This window comes from Miniopterus natalensis, chromosome X (genome assembly GCF_054644295.1).
Source record: "Miniopterus natalensis isolate mMinNat1 chromosome X, mMinNat1.hap1, whole genome shotgun sequence".
NCBI classification, from domain to species: domain Eukaryota; kingdom Metazoa; phylum Chordata; class Mammalia; order Chiroptera; family Miniopteridae; genus Miniopterus; species Miniopterus natalensis.
The window spans coordinates 97426663-97449485 of NC_142103.1; the positions used below are offsets into that span (position 1 = coordinate 97426663).

At 38.0% G+C, this 22823-nt stretch overlaps 1 protein-coding gene across 1 annotated transcript in view; it reads right to left on the minus strand.

The window, feature by feature from the left end:
• The window catches only part of CDKL5 (cyclin dependent kinase like 5), a 149198-nt gene that overhangs the window by 29490 nt on the left and 96885 nt on the right, over nt 1-22823 (minus strand). Inside the window, exons 5-10 of the mRNA XM_087813498.1 lie at nt 20184-20320; nt 16031-16151; nt 14111-14170; nt 11193-11283; nt 8060-8249; nt 2394-2474 (exon numbers count right to left, since the gene is read on the minus strand). Of these exons, the coding sequence (XP_087669624.1) occupies nt 2394-2474; nt 8060-8249; nt 11193-11283; nt 14111-14170; nt 16031-16151; nt 20184-20320 (680 nt within the window). The remainder of the gene's footprint in view (nt 1-2393; nt 2475-8059; nt 8250-11192; nt 11284-14110; nt 14171-16030; nt 16152-20183; nt 20321-22823) is intronic.

Below are 22823 nucleotides of genomic sequence, written 5' to 3' on the forward strand. Positions count from 1 at the left end.
GAAGGTGCTGCTTTAATTTAAGATTATGAACAGTAGAAATTACTACATACATGCAAAGAACTATTTTTATATTTATGAATATAGCTGTTAATTTCCAAATTACCTGGAAGGATGAGGTCATTATGAGGAAAGCATAAAACAACATAATTTTTAAAAAACTAAAATAGAACCCATATAATTATGTAGCTATTCTTTAAGTTATCAGGGGCTTGGGTTAATTCTGGAGACTTGTATCCCCGCTAAAATGGCTGACATGTATAAACAGATGCAGAATGGCATGGCCACTTTAGGGACTTATATATGGGCAAAATTATCAAATCTACTTTAGGGAAAAGGCACAGAGAATACATTTCTCATGAAAAGGTAGATGGTAATGTTTATGTTTCAAATTCATTTTCAAAAATAATTAAAAGACAAAAGGAATAATTCTATTTATATTACTATTCAATAATAACAAGGCAATATTAATCTTTGGTGATAGAAATCACAATTGTGGTTTCCAGGAGTAGGGAGGGGTGGAGTGTAAAGTCTGAGAGAGGGTCATGAGGGGGTTTCTGGTATGTCAATAATTTTCTGTATCTCAATTTGGGTGGGGTTACACAGATATGCTTACGTTACAAAAATTAACTGAGATGTACACATAATTTGTATACCTTAGGAATATATTTTTCAATAAAATGGTTCTTTAATGTTCAGGAAATTCAAGGGTAAATATATTAAATAAATAGGAATCAGATTGTTTAACTCCCAAACTGATATAATTGCAGAGATTCAGGTTATCATTGTACTTTTATCTGTGCTAGATTTTACCAGGTACCATACACTGATGCTTGGTAATTACATTTGGTAATGATTTAACAAGGAAAGTTCAATTATTTTTAACTATAAAAAGACAAAAGGCAGAAAACATGAAATTGCATTTAACTCAGTTCTTCTACTGTATTCTATTACATTTTTAACGTTACCAAATAATTAAGATCCTGATAAATAAATATTGATTGCATGAAAGAACATATTGACAAAACCCAACTGATTTAAGAGATAATTTATGCCTAATTAACTTGAAAGAGCCTTGAGGGTTCTTTTTTTAATAGCATCTCTCAATCTGTGTTCAGAAGAACACTAGTGCTGTGGAGTTTTATTTAAAAATGAAAAAGTATTCGGTATTTAATTAAATTTGGGAGATACTGGGTGAGAGAGAAATGCTTCTTTGCAGTGGGATTTCTGAAAGCCTTTATAGGTTAATGAATATGGTATGTGGCCTTTTCCAAAAGCTACACCCCCTCCTCCACGCTATTTAGTGTTCCTTGGCACAGATTAACATAGTCTAAAGCACAGCAAAGTTCTGAGAGCACTGCTCAGCAATTTCCAACTGTGCTAAGTATGCCTTTAAAGGCTATGCACAGTGTAACCACCTCTGATTTTGATGGTTGTCTGGGCATAAAACAAACGCGATCCATTAACAACTGTTTTTTAAAGGTCTACTATCAGCCCAGCCAGTGTTGCTTAGTGGTTCAATGTCAACCTATGAACTAAGAGGTCACTGGTTCAATTCCCAGTCAGAGTGTGTGCCTGGATTGGTGGGGGGCTTGTGGGGGGCAGCTGATTGATGTTTCTCTTTAATTGATGTTTCTATCTCTCTATCCCTCTCCTTTCCTCTCTCTCTAAAAATTAAAAAAAATAGCACTGCTTATGCACTGGCTGGCTGTAATGAAAGCTGGAGAAATATGAAAAAAATAGTTCTCACTCAAGGGGCTGACTGTCTACCAGGGAAGAAAAACATGAATAAGAACTGTGAGAACATTTTCAGTAGTCCAGAGCAGGAAGACCTTCTGGACAGGGGCACCAGCGACAGGAGGAACACTCAGGCCCAGTACAAGCAGTGCTGTCAATTATATGTGTCAAAAGAATAGCCAGAAAGAGCCAAGTCTGGGAGAGAAGAGGCCAAGTTAGAAAAAGAACAGAATTAGGCTCACTGGTAAAATAATCTTATGGGAGGCTTTAAATATCATGTAAAAAATTGAGAATCTCTTTTCTTTCAACATTCATTTAAAGATTTGTTTTAAAACCTTATGCCTGAGCAGCTCTTGAGTGCTAAATCAATTTAATTATTTCTTATTATTTATATTTAGATTGTCATTATTCTGCCCATTTTTGGAATATAATTTAGGTATCTCACAGTCCTGTCTAGATGGGATGTTATAATACCAGATACTGCTGCAATTTTAAATAATTTCCATGCCTTTTAACATGATATAGTCCCCCATTATTCAGCATTATACATCTATTAACAAGATATTTAATTCATAAAAGCAGGCTACGGTCACAATTAAGACACAAGAGAACCCACAAACCAAAAGGCATTTCATAGAGACAACACCAACTTGTCCCACCTTCATTAAGTCGAGTAAAACGCTGTTTAAAATTCCAAGGTATCTTCTCTCCAATGACTGAGGATGGTTAACAGCTGGAAACTAGAAGAACATGACACGGGTGTTAGTTAGCACAGGGGAAGGGGATGTGTGTGTACGTACTGTCCTTGCTAGAAAAGCAGTTACTGCCCTAGTGCCAATCAAAGTCACACTGATTTCACATGTTTATTACTTTTGCCATCTATGTATTTGAAGTATGGAGTCATAGAATTGGGTGTTAAATAACAGGAAAACTCACAGGTGAAAGATACTGACAATACTGAAGCACCCACAACAAACCAAAGTATAAAAATTTGAAACTGTATTTATCTAGTATTGTCTGCTTATATAGAGAATTCAGTTATGGTAGTTTATACAGAATTTCCCTGCTTATACAGACAATTCTTGTCTTTTTCACAACAAGATATCATTTACTTCTGAAAATTAGACAAGTAAAAAAAGAGAAAAAGAGAGGCCAGTTCCTCAAAGGCCACAGAAGTAGAAATAGTGAATTCAGGCACGCACTGTTATTGTTTTTAATATACTCTTTTCATGACCTGTTTTCAATCCCTTCCTCTATGTAAACTGGCACAGAAGGCACACAGGCTCCTAAATTAACAAATGTATTTTTAAGTAAAATGAGGGCAAGAGGGCAAGTTTATTTAGATGTTCTGCCCTTCCCTGCGCCAACTCACATTTCACAATGTCTAAGTGACGGCAAAGTGTTCGAGCCCAATTCCACGAACTCCCTCCCAGTGGGGGGCTGCTTTGCTTTTAATATACATTTCCTTTATACCAACATAAGAACATTTCAAAGTACCGAAATCCCTAAACATGCTAAATGAGCGGATGGGAGGACAGGGCATACGGGAAAATTCAAACGAGGCCTTTAGGAGTGACTGTGATCTCATGCCCACTCCGCCGGCAGGGCGGGAGAGAGGGTGGCTGAGGCCTAGCCCCTCACGCAAGCGCTCCCAGTCACGCGGGAAAGCAGTTAGCGCTGCACTGCGCAGCCATAAATTAAATGCCACGTGGAACCCACAGAAAGGGGAGACCCAGGTGGTTTGCAGCTGTACAAGAAAGAATCCATAGCTAATATTTGAGCTAGGTTTTGAAAGATAAGAAAAATGTGAAGATAGAGAAAAGTAGGACGGCATCTTCTACACAGAGTAAGTAGAAGAAATGCCACGAGCTTAATTAATGCAGACACAAAGGCAAAGATCTTACACTGATTTCTGAGGGAAGTCATGCTACATGAGGTATTTTAGCAATTATCAGAGTTCTTATTTTAGAAACAAGGAAGGTGACGATCAAAAAGTTCAAATAAATTGTTCAAGGCAAGTCACACAATGAACAAGAAGCTGAACTAGTTTGCCCCCAAGTCTACGGTCCAAGCCACACTCCTTCCAAACCTAGACGCCTCTCCCCAGGGAGGTACAGAGGATCCTTTGGATGTTGTCAGAGCATTAATTACCAGCCAGCCCAAAGAGAGAGAGATGCCCGTCTTGCTGTGATAAAAGACTGTACTGGTACATCTTACTGAATATTTTGCTTATGAAGTCTGTCTTATGTTACCAGATACCCCTTCCTTTTTATTCCTCAGACTAACATTTCCTTGATATTAAATGCTGAAAGTCAAAAGGTATTAGAAATATTATGATAAAAAATGACCAAGCAAACTCCTAACTTAAAAAATGTATGGGCTTTTGAAAGAAAGCTACCATTCGAATTTGAGGTAATTCAACAAATAACCAAAACTCAAGCATAGAAGTTTAAAGCATCCCACTCAACAAGCCTGCCTTCCTTCCTTCCTTCCTTCCTTCCTTCCTTCCTTCCTTCCTTCCTTCCTTCCTTCCTTCCTTCCTTCCTCCCTCCCTTCTCTCCCCTTCCCTCCCTCTCCCTCCCTTCCCTCCCTTTCCTTCCTCCCTCCGCCAAAGCAATGCAATGAGAGCACCTCCTTACTGAGCATTTGCTATGTTTCAGACACTGGTCTGCACATCTTTCATATAACATTTAACCTTCACAACAACCCCATTAGGTGGAACTTCTGTTATAATCATTTTACAAGGAAGGAACAGAGGCCCAAGAAACTTGCCTAGGGCCATTCAAGTAGTAAACATGGAGCCAGGCTTTGATCCCCAAAGTCTAACTGCAGAGAGTATGCCCTATACTATGGGAGAGCAACTGTTACTCTTTCAAAATAATGCACACACCATTAGAGCAACATCTTGTTCATTTGCCAGTCTCTACACAACTAAATCAAAATGCAGATAACATAAACTGGTTACTGGTGAGTCCATGTTTCGTATCAGTTGCAGGTCACACACCCTATGCGCTTAGCTGTCTGCTGCAGTCAGTCTCAAGTAAAATGATAAAGGAAGACTGTCCCTCAAAAGATGTTAAACCTCTAAAAAGATTAAAGTGCTTTAGCTAAAACACCACACTTTCACACTAAAATGTGAAACTCTTAAGGTCTATAAAAATCAAAGTGTCATGAAAGTAGCAATTTCTCTGAAGGATATTTATAAGCAGTGTCGTAATGTGCTCTCTGGCATTTTATAGATAATACTGTTCAGTGAGGAAGTCTGTGAACAAATAGGACCACAGACAAATGAGTGTGGCCTACCTAATCCAAATGCTACTTGTTCTTCAATATCTATTTCAAACTTCCAGTTATCTAGAAATCATTGTTTAGCGAATCTAGTCAACTATGATTTCTAACTTTCCAGAATGTTTCACACTCCCATGGTCTCAACCATCTTGAGATGTATTAAAAAACAGTACAATGTAGTAAAGAATGTGGTACTTTATTATATACCATGCTTGATTATAAATTATAGTGTTTTCTAATTATTTCATGCACAAGCATTTTAACTCTTCAGCCAGTTTTGTAAGTTATTAAGGCCAGGTACCATGACAGATCTGTTTATACTCTCTTCAGAGAATCCAGCATAGAGCCTCCTCAACTAGGGAAAGAACAAGCAGCCAATAGGCAAAATCTTGTGCTCTAGAAGTTAGTGTTAAAATCCCGAAGTCAAATATTCAATCATTTAATACTATTCCATCTAGTAGGCACTATTCTAGGTGTGCTGCGAATATAATGGAGAACATGATAATTCACTTCCTCGAGGACTTATTTAAAAATAACTGCAGTGAGTGCGTGCTGCAAGAGAAATGACCGAAGTGCTGCAGGAGCACAGAAGGGAGAGTCATCAATTCCCTTGGAGGAGTCTAGAAGGGCTTTACTGGGGGGGGGGGGGGGGCGGGTGGCAGCAGTGGCACATCTGGCATGAGTCGAGGAGGAGGGAGGAGGAAGAGCTTTCCAGGAAGTGAGGTGAGTGTTGGGAGCATTATAGAAATGAAAAATAGCACTATAGCCCAGCCGGTGTAGCACAGCAGTTGAGCACTGATCTAGGATCCAGGAGACGGAAGTTCGATTCCCAGTCAGGGCACATGCCCGGGTTTCGGGTTCGATCCCCAGCAGGGGGCATGCAGGAGGCAGCCAATCAATGAATGACTCATCGTTGATGTTTCTATCTCTCTCTCCCTCTCCCTTCCTCTCTCTGAAATCAATAAAGATATTTTTAAAAAACAAAACAAAATACAGCACTATAGAAGCAATGTGTCAAGGAAATGGTGAGGAGGTCAATGTGGCTGCAGAGCAGGGACAAGGGTCGATGAAAGGGTAGGAGACGACGTTAGGGGGCTAGGAGCAAGGGGTTCTTACTGCTACCCTAAGGGAGCTTAAACTTAATCAGCTATCCTGTAGGGGCTTTTAAACACAAAGATGAAATTAAACTTATGGTTTGAGGGAAGAGCATTCTACAGGCAATGTGAAAAGACTGAAGTGAAGAGAGAAAGTTGGAGTGATGAGTTTGGAAGCAGCTGTCAACAGGGCAGGTAAACGGTGTAAGAGTGAAAGCAGCATTAGAGTAGGAGAGAAGGGAAACAGAGTTGAACCTGAGTGCTGACAACACAGATTGGTTCAAGGGCTCATTCAAATACTTACTGAGTCCCACTAGATGTGCTGGGCTGTTAGGTGTTGGAAGTAGAGTGATAAAACAGATGATTTCTGCCCTTAGGGAGCTTATATTCTAGTGGTTGAGAACCAGTCAATTAATCGTTAACAAGTAAACAAAAAATACATATCATGATAAGTGCTATTATGGGGAAAAAGGGTGCTATGGAAGATAACAGAAAGGAGCTGGGGTGGCATGTTGAGGGGGCATTCTTGAAGCTGAGATTTATAAAATGAGAAGGGGTTACACAAGGGAAGTGCCTTTACTGGAAGGAGGCACAAGTCTCAAGTCCATGAAGTTGGAAAAACCTTGGAATGTTTATGAAAGCCAAAGAAAAAGAAAGGCAATGTGGTGAGAGTTTGGAGAAGGAAGGGAATGGAGAGCGGTATGAACTGAGGTCAGGGAGCTAGAAGGGCCTGGATCAGGCAAGGTGTCATAGGCTATGGGAAGGACTTTAGATGTATCCTCAGCAAAACAGGAATTCATAAATTATGAATAACTTTATGTATGAATAGATTTCCCTTTCTGCTAGACTGAGGGTGAGTCCTACCTATTGTCACATCTTTAGCATCTAGTATGATAAATGCTTAATAACTGTTAAACTCTGTACACCCTAATTTATGGTCATAATTTGGCTAATTTTGGGCTTACAAAAGCAAAAATAAAAGGAGAAAAGAGAAACTTGCTGGAGGTAACTCAGATTTGGAAGAGAGAGAAAAAACTGGAAGGAGATAAGAAACTATGCACTTCTGTTCACTCCTTTCTTTCGCATTCAGGAGTGGGTACTGTGTTGGAAACTCATGGGTGAGGAGGGGTGCTCTTCAAAGGGAAAAGAACTGAGGTCCAGAAAATCAAAGGATGAAACAAAGTGCTCTGCAAATGTCAAGAAAACATGGTTTGAGCATTATGCACAATGGCCACCACCAATTGGCATGCGGGCCCAAACTGGGTAGATGACAACTAAAAACGTAGTTTTGGGGGTAGATGGAAGAGAGAAGCAGCCTAAAGCTGGCCACTCCCATAAGGTGCGTCTGCAAGCTGGTTGTCCCTCATTTGGGGAAAGTTTATACTTTAAGACCTTTTTTAGTATATTCTCTGAGAAGTTTTATACAATGTTAGTCTAGAAAACGCTGCCAAGACCATATACGAATTTGAAAAGAAGACTTGATGTTTCACTGTCAACAGACAAACAAGAATTAGCCACAGGAACAGCACCCTTAAATCTGCAGAATGTTAAGTGTTCATAATCTTCCTCGAATCACTACAATGAGTTTGCTCAAGTAAGCAACAGCCATTTGTACAATTGTATGTCTTTTGGGGATGCTTAATATTTTGGATAAAGAAACATTCAGAGGTAACCAAAGTTTAGAATATAATAATACCCACACTAGAAAAGACTGAAAAATTGGAACATACAAATTTGGAAAAACATAACCTGTTCCCACTTTCAAATTCAGACCACTTTTGAAAATTCACAAATACTGTATATGATTCAAAAATAAAATGTTATAACGGGGATTATAAACATTGTAATGAGAAAGGGAATAGCTAAGCATTCCATTGTGTAATGAACAATGATTTAAATACTGCTGTGCTGGTTCCATTTTGGGTTTTCGCAAAACCTCTTACCCGGAGCCCATGGAATCGAGGATTACTGTAGAAGAGCTTCATCTGCTCAGATGGAAGTGGTCCTAGCACCTTCTGAATAGTAAAAAGTTGGTCAATTTCACTTTCTCCGGGAAATAAAGGCTGTCCATCACTAAGCTCCCCAAGAATACAGCCCACTGACCACATATCTACAGATTTTCCATAGGGAGCTCTGAAAAGCAAAGGGAGACATTATCTTGGCAACTGAAGACATACATTTTAATAATTTTCAAATTATTCTGAACAAATTCATGATTTAAAACACGTATATGTACTTGAAGAATTAAAAAGTGTTATGTGGAAAAAGGGAAGGCTAAGAAAAGGAATTATGGATATCCAAGTAAAAATTCAGAACACAAGTGAATAAATCTATGCTAATAAAACCATCAGTTTAATAACAATTTAGAAAGTATACATTAAGTTGAAATCTATTCACATCTGGGTGTATTTGGAACATGAATGGCTTAATAAACCTTAATACAGTGCACACGTCTGATAATACCTCACTTGGGGAATGAAATGTTCCCAAGAAATTTATGTTCTATTTTCAACCTTTTTCATCTCATGGAACACATAAACTAATCACTAAATATATGACAAAACAATAGGTATAATTTTGATTGATTTACAAAAAATAATAATTACCTGCCCTCTTTGCTCCAAAGTGACTTTCATTAAGATGCAACTCTATTACACGACCTATATATTTATGGTTCAAGAGCATTCATACCACACAGCTATTGTTGTGTTGGCTGTTGTCATTTTTTTATTTGACAATCTAAGGGAAAAGAGGCTAGTGCCCCTGAATAAATAGTCAGGTACTGCGTGTTTTAAAAATTCTTGCAGCACACCCGTGTGCCATGGTACACTGGGTGAAAATCGCTGTTCTAGGTAATTATCCTTTAGCTCTCTAAATGTCAAAAAGTTACATCCTATCCATTTTTTGAGTTCAGTCTATTAAAATGTACTACTGAATTATGCGTCTTCTTTTTTTTACTATAACTGATTTTATTTTTTAAAATTTATTTTTATTGTTGACACTATTACAGATGTCCCCTATTCCCCCCTTTGCCCACCTCTTCCCAGCCCCTTTCCCCCTTCTTAAACAACAAGCACTGAATATTATTTAACCTCTGACTACATGGTCATAATTTCTAATAGCAAAGATTGTGCTAAGTTCTATTGTATTATTTACTTGAATCTATTTTTATTCTATAATGGGGCCTTATGATAGCTATTACCCTTAAAGCATTTTCCATTACTTAGGGGTTTAGCTCTCTTCTAGGATATGAGTTTACCAAAGGGCTTTAGGAGTGTTACTGTTATTAATAGAGGATATACACAAAAATCTAGGCATCACCAAAACAGCATTATATGTATACCCCAATATCGAATGCCTTAAGTCAAATTATATATGGCAGATTAAGTAAGAAATCATATTTTCCTTAGTTTCAAACATAAATAATCTACGCTTTAAGAAGGGAAAGCCAAAATACAGTATCTCAAAAAAATGGAATAAAATTCTAGAATACCATAATGATATAGTAGTAATACAAAACTTTTAACAAATACTCTACATTAAAGCACTGTTAACACTGTACAGAATACGTTTCTAGGACAATAAATCACTGAACAATAAGTCAATATTTTATTTATCTCATTTCCTTCCCACAAAAACCTAAGAACCATCCTAGAAAACTTCATGTAGATTTTTTTTAGTAGCTTGTTCGAGAAGGAAAGATACTGATTTTTCTGTAATACCTATGACAGAGTAAATTGTGCTAGATGGAGAAACCTATGAAAAATCTCCACATACCCAGGAAGATTCCACATAACCACTACATATTATTTTTCTTCTGTCAACTGATTTGAATAAATTATACAGCTGAAACTATTTTGAATGTCAAAGACAAAGTCTTATGAATATACAAAAATGCAAATTCTTAATCTTAACCAAATATCAACTGATATCAATGGAATTTTTACACAAATAATATGGTTCTTCTACTACTACTTACAATTATTAATTAGTGATATTCAAGTTGGATCAAATAAGTTGGAGTCCCTATCTACTTTTGGTAGCTTCCACATATAACCACAGTTTTCTGATAGGTATTATTAGGAGGCAAATACTCCCTGAAGTTTTGCAACAAGGCTGTCCTCAGAATTATCTTGTTGGGGCCATCTTATAGACAAAAGCATATTATAAGGAGTTTCTCTACCATATTTGAATCCTCAGGTGGGGTTCTATGAATGATCTAATCATCTTATAGACAAAAGCATATTATAAGGAGTTTCTCTACCATATTTGAATCCTCAGGTGGGGTTCTATGAATGATCTAATTTATACTCATTTCTTCTCTGGCAAACACTGTCCAGTAAATTCAAATTACAATCTGTCCCAAAAGAAAATGGACTATGCATCCCAGTGCATCCAGAGGTACACAGAAGAAACAGATGAAAACAACCTCTGTGGGCATCCACATTCTTAATGTAAAAGATTATTAATGAAGATGGTGGCAATAATTCCCATTTCCGTACATCTCCCACTTTGTAATGTGACCCTGCCACTCCTCGCATCAACAGCTGGAATTTATTTCTTGATCCCTTGAATCAGGTCTTGACCATGCAATGTGCTTTGGCCAATGAGGCAAAAACCATGCAAACAGAGGCTTGAAAACGACTTTTGGTTTGGGGCTTGCCCTAATGCTGCAGGAAGTTCTGTTATCACACAAAGAAACTTGAACTACACTAATGGAGGATGAGTCCCCATGGGACAGAGATGGTCTGTCTCAGCTGAGGCCCCATAAACCAACCAGCCTCCAGATCACCCACAGACTGTCTGTAGCTATATCAGGAACTCCCCACTGAGATCAGCAGAAGAACCATCCAGCTGAACTCAAATTGCTGAATCCCCCAAATCAGTGCCACTCAGAATGGTGAACAAATAAAATGGTGTTGTGTTTTATGCCATTAAGTTTTGGGGTGGTTTGTTACACTGGAATAGGCAACTGGTATTTAATTAACTGACGTTATTTTCCATAGATGATCCCAGAGCTAATGATATAGGATCAGAAGATATGCAGATGTCATTCAATTTGGGAAGGTAACTCACCCAAGTAAGAGTTCTGGGGACCGATACCACCTGGTGGCCACATACTCTGTATAATTAGCATTATTGCCTTCTGATAGATTCCGAGCAAAACCTGAAAGATAGCAAAGCCCAAAGGTGTAACTGAAAAATAAATAATAATTTCATGTTGGCAAAATATGTCAGTGCTAGCAATATTTTATAGGAACATCAAAAGAACATAATGACTGGTATTAATGGGCTGTTTATTAAAAGCGTCCTTGTTACTTTAAAAGGTTAGTCCACTGTTCATATGTCAATTAAAAATATATATTCACTAAAAAAACTAGTCTCTCCCTCTGATAAAAAAATCCAAATTTTCAAAATCATCCCATGTTTTAATAAGCATTCACAGTATATTTTTAAAATAGTTCTCCCAATAAATACAAAACTTAAGAACAAAATTAAGTCTCACAAAAGCCAGAAGTCAAAGCTAAACTAGCATATCACAGATAGTCATTATATTTTGCAATGTGGAACATTCGTGGTATTTGTATAACTACTGTTGCTGATCAGTTCCAGCCATCATATAAACAAGTAATGGTTGGCGATGGAAACAAAGCAGGCCAAAATTATTTTCATCTCCAAATGTGACTGAGAAGCATATTAGAGGTATCTTAATTACCTTGTAGACTCTATTACTATTTCCCCCCAAAACCCTTTCAAGAGGTTTTAGGGTCACAAAATAAACCAGCAGGTAAGTTAATTATACATCTAACTCACCAAAAGCAATATGGATTCATTGTGACTAGCTATAGAGAACCAGAACATTAAAATTAGGGGTAAAAATTAAGGTGTATATCAGTTTTGCAAAATAGTATTTCTTAAAATGCAACAGTAAAAAATAAAAACCACCACCACCACCAAAACAAAAATACCCCTAACTTCAGTTAATCAATACTTCTTTGTAAGATACAGTTTGAAGAAATATTCGCATTTTTGAATGGGGTTGTTCCAGCTAAACAAAGGAGCTACATGCTCTGGGAGGGAAGGCAATTAGGAAGTCCTCACAGGGGATGCCCAGAGCACAGTGGTGCTGCCGTGCAGAACTTCTGGACCATTTCAAATGGTCTTTTTTTTAAATGATGCTAGACCAGGGATACTCTTTTCCTATTACTAACCATTCTACAGGCATCTTTTATAACTTGCTTAACAAATTTCAGTAACTCTGGAGTTTAAGCAGGTCACCAACTCCATAGTTCGTGGACGCACAGTAAAGGGTCTATGAGGTGCACAAAGTCTCAGTACTCGGTGGTTACCACAATTATGGATAGGAAGTCAAAAAGAGATATTATTTCTGAAAATCATAATGCTAAGGAAATGCTAAAAATGCCATGATCAAAATCTTTTCAACATAGTGTTCAGTATTTTCTTTCTATTCTGCTAAGCACTTCTTAAAATGTTTAGGATACAGCAGGGCTCTTTTCTCCAATATTCCTTATCATAAAGCATGAAGAAAATTAAGTTCTTCAAGCAAGCAGGTTCAAAATATTCAAATTATTTGAAAACATGGGGTAAAAACAGCTACACATGCTCCCATTGCTACACTGGACAAAATCGGTCATTCTGAAGTGAATTCTTGGAATGTTTCCATGTCTCGCTTGAGTGCTCCATCTCCTAAGTACTGATCTAACTTTGTTTACAAAAAGAAGTGTCTTCTCATTTATATGGAGGTTTACATTGTATGTGATTATATTTGAATATCTGAAAAAATAACATTTAAAAAAAGTCAAGTTATTTTTCAACATATGGATTAGACAAAAGCACAATTTACAAAAGTGACTCATGACTTAACCTATATTTTTAAAACTTTTCTGAGTTATTTTAATTTAAATCTTTAATAGTATTTAATACAGAGTTTTATACATGGGAAACAATACAGAATTTTTTGCTAGAAAACTTGAAAACTTCCTTATACACTCAACCAGGAGCTGGAGTATTACAAATCAATTACTAATCTCATTCACTGAACATTTAAAGAGAATAGAATTGTTCTTAACTGTCTTTTGAACTTACAGATATAAAACTTTCATATTTACACCATACACAAGTGTATATTTACATAGGCATATTTTCAGTGTTTATGAGTATGCCTAAAACAATTTCTATCAGCACTGAAAAGACTTTTAAAAATTTTTTTATCCTACTCAAACCAGAAGGCTACAGTGGTATTTCCTAGAAAACTCCTTCTGGGGTCACTAAGTGTTGGACTTATGAATATATGCACATGCATGTATTTGTTTTGAATTTTCATTAAATAAATACCGCATGATTAATTTTTAAAAAGAGTAGACAATACTATGTAGAGCAAAGAGAGTACAGTACTCTTCCTGAAATAAAATTTTCAACATATGACCCAATGGAATGTTCCTTTGCTACTTTAAGTCAAAACATAAAAAATACTTTTAATATGCCTGTAATAACTACCTAGGTGTTATATTAACTTAATTCTGTACAGTAGAACGCCCACATTCCAAGACACACACCCCCAGGGGATGCCTGAAACCACAGATAATTCCAAACCCTATATGTGCTGTTTCTTCCTCGACATACATACTTTTCACTTAAAAGCTTTTTACAGCTTCTCTTGTGCATTGGGGCCATTATTAAGTAAAATAAGGGTTACTTGAACACAAGCACAGGTGTACTGAGATAGTCGATCTGATAACTGAGACAGACACTGTGATTCACATCCCAGGAGAGATAGAGCAGGAAAGCGTGAGATTTCATCACACTACTAAGAACGACACACAATTTAAAACTTATGCATTCGTTATTTCTGGAATTTTCCATTTAATATTTTCAGGCCTCAGCTGACCCTGGGTAACTGAAACCACAGGAAGTGAAAATGCAGATAAGGGAGAACTACTATACTTCAAGGACTCAATTTCTTTTCAACTTACCGAAGTCACACAGCTTCAAAACATCATTGTGGCTGATTAAGAGATTTTCTGGCTTTATATCTGGAGTATTAAGATTAAAAAACAATTATTTAAAAATGTCCCATGTACTGCTGATTGACACCATTAGATCACTATAACAGCAGCTAACTAGAAATATCCAGTGATTTGAATAGAAACCTACGGCAGTGAAAACAGAGTAACACATTTTATGTTGGTACATAAAAGTTTTCATTAACTTCTCTTCTTGAGGAGCATGCAGACCACAATTTCAAAAATATTTCCCCCCTCAAATCTTAAAGGCATTAAATTGCATTTCTGAAAGGAATTTAAGAATGATTGAATCTAGGCCACCACATTTTAAGGAACTATTTTTGCTTTATAAAATACTAATAATACAAATTTTCAGAGACAGAATATAAAATGCTTACACCCACAAGATACCTGAAAAACCCACATGAGAGCAAGTACCTAGTATTATATTTACTAGAGGAAAAATACATATAAGATACATTTTCTGTTATGATTTTCTATGTAATTTCTATATTTACATATCTCTTTAGCTTTTCTATGTGGTTCACAGTTATAAATCTCTAGTGCTGAGGCTATATTGAATGAGTCAAGTTAAGATTTCTCATTTTTTCCATGGATCTTTTGAAAATGTGGTGGGAGTTGAGGAGTAGAAATAAGTAACATAGAAAATGCAGTTTAATTCCTCCCTTGGGAGGCATCTCACAATTGCATTTTTAGAGTACACATCATCTATATCACATGGTAGAGATGAAAATGGAGAAAGGGAAGGGGTAGAAATGAAATCTGTAGATTTCAGAATCATGGTTTCTATTGCTAATTCCCAACCATTGATTCACTATACATTTAACCAAATCACTGTATCACTATGGAAATGAAGCTAAATCAGTTCCTTATTAATACCCTCAAACTATATAGTATAGACTGTTATTTTACCCTAGACACTAGATTTCCAGCTGACTTGGAAATCTATCCATGCCACCCTTGACAAGTAACTGCTATGAAAGTCAAATGCAAGAGAATTATCAACTGTCTCTAAAAATAATAGGCGTTGGCATTCTTCATAAGGTATTCTTAAAGTGAGACAATCTTTAAAGTGATATCCTTGTGTGTCTATATAAGTCAATTAAAACTTAGCATTCACTTATTTGATAATTCAAAGACAAGAAGTGGATATAGCACACATCTTTTAGCTTCACTGTTATATCAACTTGTGTCCCATTATTATAAAACTCTGGAATGCAAGTGAAATTATCAGAAGATGAATGGTGTGGAGTTAAAGACGGTGCTGAGAAAGTAATTTCCCTTTTCATGGCAATAAAGGACAAAACAGGTTATGGAAGTATAATCATGGCCTTTATGTGAGGTTAATCATGCGTGCAACTTGCAACAATGGGCACTTTTCAGTAACAGGTAGAGGAAATTAGGAGGTGAAGGTACAGACTGGAGATCTTGGTCTCCAGGGGAGTGAGCAACGACTAGGGGGGTGGGGGGGTCAGTGACTTAGGGATTATCTCTAAAGCCTGATTGGGGTTTAACATTACCTGGTCTACCTGAAGGACCAAAGGCAATGGAGAGCCCCCCTCCCAGTAAGCTCCGAAGTTCACTTCTGTTGAGTTTTTTATAACACTGCGTGTTTCTACAGTTGAGAGTTAATAGTTATACAAACACAAACATCTCACCATACTATCCAAGCAAATTTGCTGTGCATCCTTTTTGTGATACAAAAGGAGACTTGGAAGGCAAACAAAATACTTTCAAAATGTATTCAATTTAAATGCAATGTCAGTGTCTATGGAAATATTATTATGATAGTAATATGTGAAATATTTTATTGTTAACTTTATTTGATGTTTTCTTTAATATGTTCTATTTCAAAAATTCCATACTTACCCCTATGAACAATATCATTCTTATGGCACCAGTGAATAGCTTTGATTAGCTGATAGATATAACTTTTTACTTTTTCGGGTGGAACTCCATTTGGCATTTCTTCCAGCAATTCAAGCATATTCTAAAAATCAAATAGGGAGCCATTAATCTCCAAAATTAGGTAGGCCCATAAATCATATATTAACAGTTTTAAAAAGCACCTTGGATGATAACTCATCCAATACACAGCTTGCATTTAAAAATTTTTCTGCTTTTCATCTATAACCTTTTTCATGAAGCAGGATATTATATTAAATCAAGGTTCTTTTTAAAGAGAATTTCCTACTCCCCAGTATTGTCCCAAATAATAACCCTGTGCACTTTTCACTCTCCCTAAAACCTTTCGGGCATCATTTTACCAGTTTTCAAAGGAAACAATACAAAGTAGAGATAAGACAATCTAATGTATAAAGCGGGGGGGGGGGGGGGGGAGGTCATTTTAATAGTGCATTGTGCATCTTTAATATAACTTTGCAATAAAATCAAGCCTTGAAAATATTCCTGGGAGACCTTGAGAACAGTCTTAAAAGAAATAATCCCTAAGATTAGCAGTGATCAATACAATCAGTATAAAAATTAAAACAGGCTAGAAAATACTGCTGAAATAAAAATTCACAGACTCCAAAAAATCAGTCTTGAAAAATCTCAGTCTGGAGTGACCATTCGAAAATTTATGGAAATTTTTTATTAAGTACAAACTCCAGTTAACCAGCCTCACTAAATTCCCAGATTAACCAAACATTCTCCATTCCCTCTGTAAAGCACAAGACTAAGGCTCACAGCACCGTTCAAGTTTACTGTTTGTAGATGACCATCTAGGACAATAGTTCTCAAAGTGTGACCTGTGGTTCTCTGGCGGTGGTCTCAGACATTGCAGAGGGCTCATGAAGTCAAAACTATAGTCATAATAACACTCAGCCTTTTCCACTATGCTGGCATTTACACTTATGGCACAAAGCAACGATGCGTAAGTTGGTGGGTAGCATGAATGAAGGCTTTGGATTCTTCAATGCCATACCCATGCAGTTAAAATAAAAACAAGCCAGTTTTCATTAAGGATGTCGGTGATGAAACAGTAAAAATTACCACTTTTATTATATTTCAATTCTCCAGTACATGTCTTTTTAGGGATCTACATGATAAAGTGAGGAATACACATAAAGCACATCAAAGTGTGATGGTCGTCTTGAGGAAAAGCACTTGGGCAATTGAGCTGCAAACTGAACAAGCCACTTTTCTTGTGGAACACCATTTTTTACTTGAAATGACTGACACTCAAACGTATCTATGTTATTTAAATGAGTTCATAAATCGTTTTCTATTGTTCAGTCTGACTTCTAATATGAGAAATATTAATATATAAAACTCACATAAATAAAATGCTCTTAGGGTTCCCAAGAATGTTTAGAAGTGTAAAGGAGTCCAAAGACCAAAAAGTTAGAAAACCGCTCTTCCCATACAACATACAATTTTGTTCTCACCAGTCAAGTCGTGTACATATAAACAGTCAGCTTTTGTTTACAACACAGCCATACCTATTTATAACAGATGCATTTGTTATTTTAATATAACTAAATATCATATAAACCAATGAAATAATGTTTTAAGAAAAGAGAGTTGCTATTTATAAGAAAATTAAGTTTCATACTTTGGAAAGACTTAGTAAAGGAAAGCCACCAAACATACTAGCCTCTAATCAAATATGAATGCAACAATCATGAAACACTGGCAAGGATGGGGTGAGGTGGCGCTCAGGAGTCTGCACTGATCTTGCTTGGTGATGTTTTGAAGCTTTTGCTTCACTTTAAAGAAGCTGGCACAGGATATCGTAGTAGATGCATCATGGGTATGATGTATGCAAGAAAGACCCATCAGAACACCAATCAGAAGATTAGTACTCAAAAGGCCTTGACCCTACCTCTGAAGGTGGGAAATCTATATTTATTTATTTTAAGTTCAAGGAAAATGTTTAAAGTACATATACACCATTTTTTAAATGACTCTCCACTTGAATTGCCTTTTTCAATTAACAAATGCATAGGAGGTCCCAAAGGCACAGGAGGACTAGAAGGGCTTTGTAATAGAGAAAATAAATTGTCTCATTTCAGAGTCAACACTAAATCCCTCCGTGGCAGAGAGGAATTCACTCTTCTCTCACTCCACAGTAATACAATTTGTAAGCAGATGTATAGGTGGCCAGAATGAAGAGTAAGTACATTGCCCCTCTGCCTTGCAGCTAATGTGGCCATGCAACTAAGTCCTAGCCAGTGGGATGTGATAGCTGGAGCTCTATCATGACTGTGAGGACAAGGGTCCATCTCAGGGGTGGTGAGCAGGAGGCAGAAGCAACCGGGGACTCCTGCGGCTGCCGAGTTACCATACCAGCCCTGTACTGCCCACCTTTGCACTTGTATGTGAGAAAAAAATTTGTTTCGTTTCAGCGCCTGTGATCCTGCATCTGTTACAACCCCCTACCCTTAGAGCATCTTGCTCCTTGCCCTTTTGAGAGTCATCAATCCTTAGGCACTGCCACTGACGGGACTGAGTGATGGTCACCTTCCACTGAAAAAACACAGGGCCAGGGCAAGAATCCCAGACCTGGGGGTCAGAGGACTGGAGTTCTGGTAGCAGCTCTGCCTCGTACCAGCAGACAAGTCTTAGATATAACAGACTGTCTGAAACAAAGAGATGATTTCTGCATTTGTTCTTACTAAATGTTATCAATCATGAACAATCATGAGTAGAAGAGAAATAAAAAGGATAAACTGAAATAGCTGTCAGAATTTTATTATTTGGCAGTGAACACTGCAAAGGGCATGATTATTTTTGACAACTGAAAAATAATTTAAACAGCATCTGAGTTTACAGCAGTCCTTTTTTTATAACTTTAAAAAAATATAAAATTTCAGTTTTATTTTGGGAAGGTCCCTTAGGAAAATACCTAAATTGACACAGAAAAAGAGACCTTAAAATAAATTTTAGGGGGAAAATCCTCATAGAACAGTGTTTACAACAACAAAGAGCCTTGTAAGTTTTCAACTTTTGCTTGTAATGAAGCTACTGTATATTTTTTTCATTAGAAAAAGAGTGTGTAAAGGCTGAATTAATTTGGAAGCCACATTACTGGTCAGCCATCCTAGCAGCACTGCTTCCCATTTCAGGACGATGACAGTGGTGGTGATGCTGTCATTTATGCCACAGAAAGCACCTGGGACTGACCTGGAGCAAGCATAAACTTCTCCAGTCTCAATCTTCTTTAGGTAATAGCAGGAAATCAGCAGAGCAACCCATTTAATGATCAAGGTAACCTTTAAAGGCCCATCTGGCTCCAGTTTATTTTCCTCTTGTTAAGGCACAGATTTAAGTCCTTGACAATAACCAACTATTGTAGGTCAGCTGCTGTCCAAGAAAATCATAGGCACATAAAAAGGACTCCTGCAGTGTACGTTTGCCCTTAGGTCCCATCATTAAAGCTGTCACTAACAGTTAACAATTTTTAAAAAGTATACTAAAGCCAAGTACACAGACAACCCTAATGTGTGATTTTCTTCTTTTCTCTCATGCTTCCCATTCCGTTACCTGTGGTCTCACCTGCCTACCTCCTCAAGCCTCTCCTTATGCCTCCTGGCACACCTTCCCTCAAATACAGCCAAAGCACTGGCAACTCACAAAGGCTGCTCATGAGCCCACCCATTCACCGCCATCAGTCTGATTCAGCCACTCATCCTATGCTTGTGAGGTGTCTCACGAGTACCTCTACCATCCTGTACCATCACTGCCCATTTATTTGTCTCTCCCTCAGTGGCCTTGCTTAGGCTTAATTAAAATAAACCAAGTCTAAAAATTATTTGCTGAACACGGATTCTCAGGCTTCAGGAGCCAAGTCAATACACTGTTTAAACTTAACATTAGATCTATACAGTTAAATTGCATAAAACCCGTCAGTATATTTCAGGACTCCTCTAATGATTATGGGTAATGCTTTCTATTTTGAAAGTCCTCAGATTGTGAGAACATTGACAAATCATACTAGATAATACTTCCTTGCCTGGGTCAGAAACAGCCCTAAATAGAAGACCCAGGCAAATCTCCACAGCATCAATGAGTGACTTACTTTTTCAACATACTCGAACACCAAGTATAATTTCCCCCTCCGACGAAAAGCTTCTTTCAGCTCCACGATGTTTTCCTGTTTGAGAGTGCGAAGCATTTTAAGCTCTCGTAAAGTCGTTTCCTTGACCTCTTCATTTTCTAGAATGTAAACAACGGTGAATAGAGTAAATTAAACCTTTCAAACTACTGTTCAAAAGAATTCTAAGAACTCTGAAAACATACTAATTTCCCTTTCCAATTTGAGCACTTCTGCATAAGAAGTCTAAGGATGACATTTTAAATGTCACCTTTTCTTCTTCAAAGGATCAAGAGTAAGAAGCGTCAAGAAAAGGCTTACTTGACCAGCATGAACTTAATTTCCTGCTTGAATGTGCTTAACCTCCTTATTGTGAAGTGCATGTGTAAAACAGAGACTTCCAGGTATCACAGATGAACACGTTGTCAGTTTAACTGTACTAGTACACTCTGAGGAAGGAGTTTAAAAGGGTAAAAAGGAATCAACCATATCAGTGTACAGAGGTGCCTTTATGCAGCACCTGTAGCGGTTGATGTTATTGAGTTTGGCCTGAAACTTTGGCTTAAAAGAGCATTTCATTTCTCAGGCTGCATGTGAGTCACCTCGGTGAGCAGAGGCCCAGTGCCAGGCATCCACAATGCAGTGCACAGTCAAGTTGCAGGGAATTCTAAGCGTGTCTGATCTTCTCTCAGAACAGCAGCTACTGGAGGTTCCTGCCATCCTCCTGTGGCAGGTCCATCTGTCCATCCCAGATGGTGTAGCTGTACTGGGGTGGAGAACTTATGCTGAACCAACATCCCTTCCATGTCATCAACGTCACTCATGATAACCCCCACAGACATGGAGGAAGGACGGAAGTCACATTAACCTGAATGGATTCATGAACAGGGCTCCAGAGAGGGGAAGGTAATATTTCGTTTTAAATGAGTTTTCATGATTAAGCCAGGGAAATTCTAACGACCATACTTACGTACATATACACAAAGATACAGTTTCATAATCCCTTATCAGTCTAAAAACTGAACACTTTTTCTAAGTTTATGGCAAATCTCTTTAAAGGCAAAACTTAACTGACATGAGACCACTTGTAGTCTTTGTGTATGCATCCCACTTAGTGTGAATATTCTTATGCTGTGCTTTAGAAGCAGTACCTGATTACAGCGTGCCAAAGTAACATGCCACGTTTTCATTCTAAAATCCCAGACTTATAAATTCTGAAACACATCTGGCCCCCACAGTTTTGGGTAAGGGTCAGAATCCTAGCTTGGGAGTCTAAGTTGTGCAACTCTCAGGTTCAGGCATGCCTGGGAGGGGGGAGAGAAAATGGAGTTTGGGGCTAGAAGTGACAAAGATTAAGATGCCTACTAGGAAGAAATACTTCCTAAGCAAGATACACAGGAGGAAAAAGCCTGAAGGGGCCAAAGGGGGAGGGGAGATCCAAATGCAGTACCAGGAGTACTTTTCAGATTATTTTCTATCCCAACTCCTGGTCAAACTGAGTTTAAAGAAAGGAGAATGGTTACACAAATGAAAAGATTCTCCCACTTCAGCAAGAAAACTGGTGGAGAAGGCTGGAACTCAGATTAGGAGAGGGCAGAGAGAGACACTGCCTATCAGAAAGAAGGCAAGAACTAGCAGTAGTTAAGGCCAAGAGTGGGCTTAGGCATCGAAGCAGCCCAGTTCACGTCAGGGGTGCTCACAGAGCCCACATCAGTGGAAAAGAGCATGACACAGTGGGGCCACCACCTGGCAGTAGGGAGGAACCGTGTGTGATGTGATCCGAGGACTTCCCAAAGCAGCTTAGAGGGTGGGGCAGGGGGTGGGGGATAGGGCACAAAGGTCCAGGTGTTCTGCTAGTTGGGGCTGAGCCAGAGAAGTGGTGTCTTGTGACTGTTAGAACTGCTAAAGCCTAGGGAACCTTAAAAGCCTTCAGTCTTATGAAGAAGGTTAATCTGCTTCTCTGCTATCCCATCTGAGTTACTCTCCAGGTTGGGGTAATCAAACTAAAATTCACCTACCTTTAAGACATAGAAAGCCGCACAGATCTCAGTAAGAAGCAACTGGTCTTGATTTAGCAACTAGTAAATATATTGATGACTCATGACCTGGTCCCTGCCTACTTTTCTATCCTCACCTCATGCCCCCCTTCCCCTGTCCCTCTCCCATTAGTCTTTCAGTTCCCCAAACAGCCTCAAACTTTATTTTTCTACCTTCGGGCCTTTGAACTTGTTCCCTCTGCCTAGAATTCTCCTTCTACTCCAGCAATGGCTCCTGCGTTTTAGCTTAAATGTCACTCCTTACGAGCCCTGCCCAGAGCACTAAACCAAAGCCGGCCTGCATCCCCATTAGTCCTTTTCACAGAACGCTGAAAGTTTCTTTGGGACCTTCACAGGATCTTTTTACTTATGTACAAGTATTTGTTTGCTTACTGGTTTACCATCTGTGTGGCCAACCCTGCAAACCGAGAGCTCTACGACAGGCCTTCGTTCTTCTGTTCAACCATATGCACCCAACAACCTAGGACTGTACCTGTCACAAAGAGGGGACAATAGGTCCTTCCTACAGGAATGCTTCCACTGGTGCCATGAGGAAATCTGCTCATATGTGGCTTGCTCCTATTCCCTT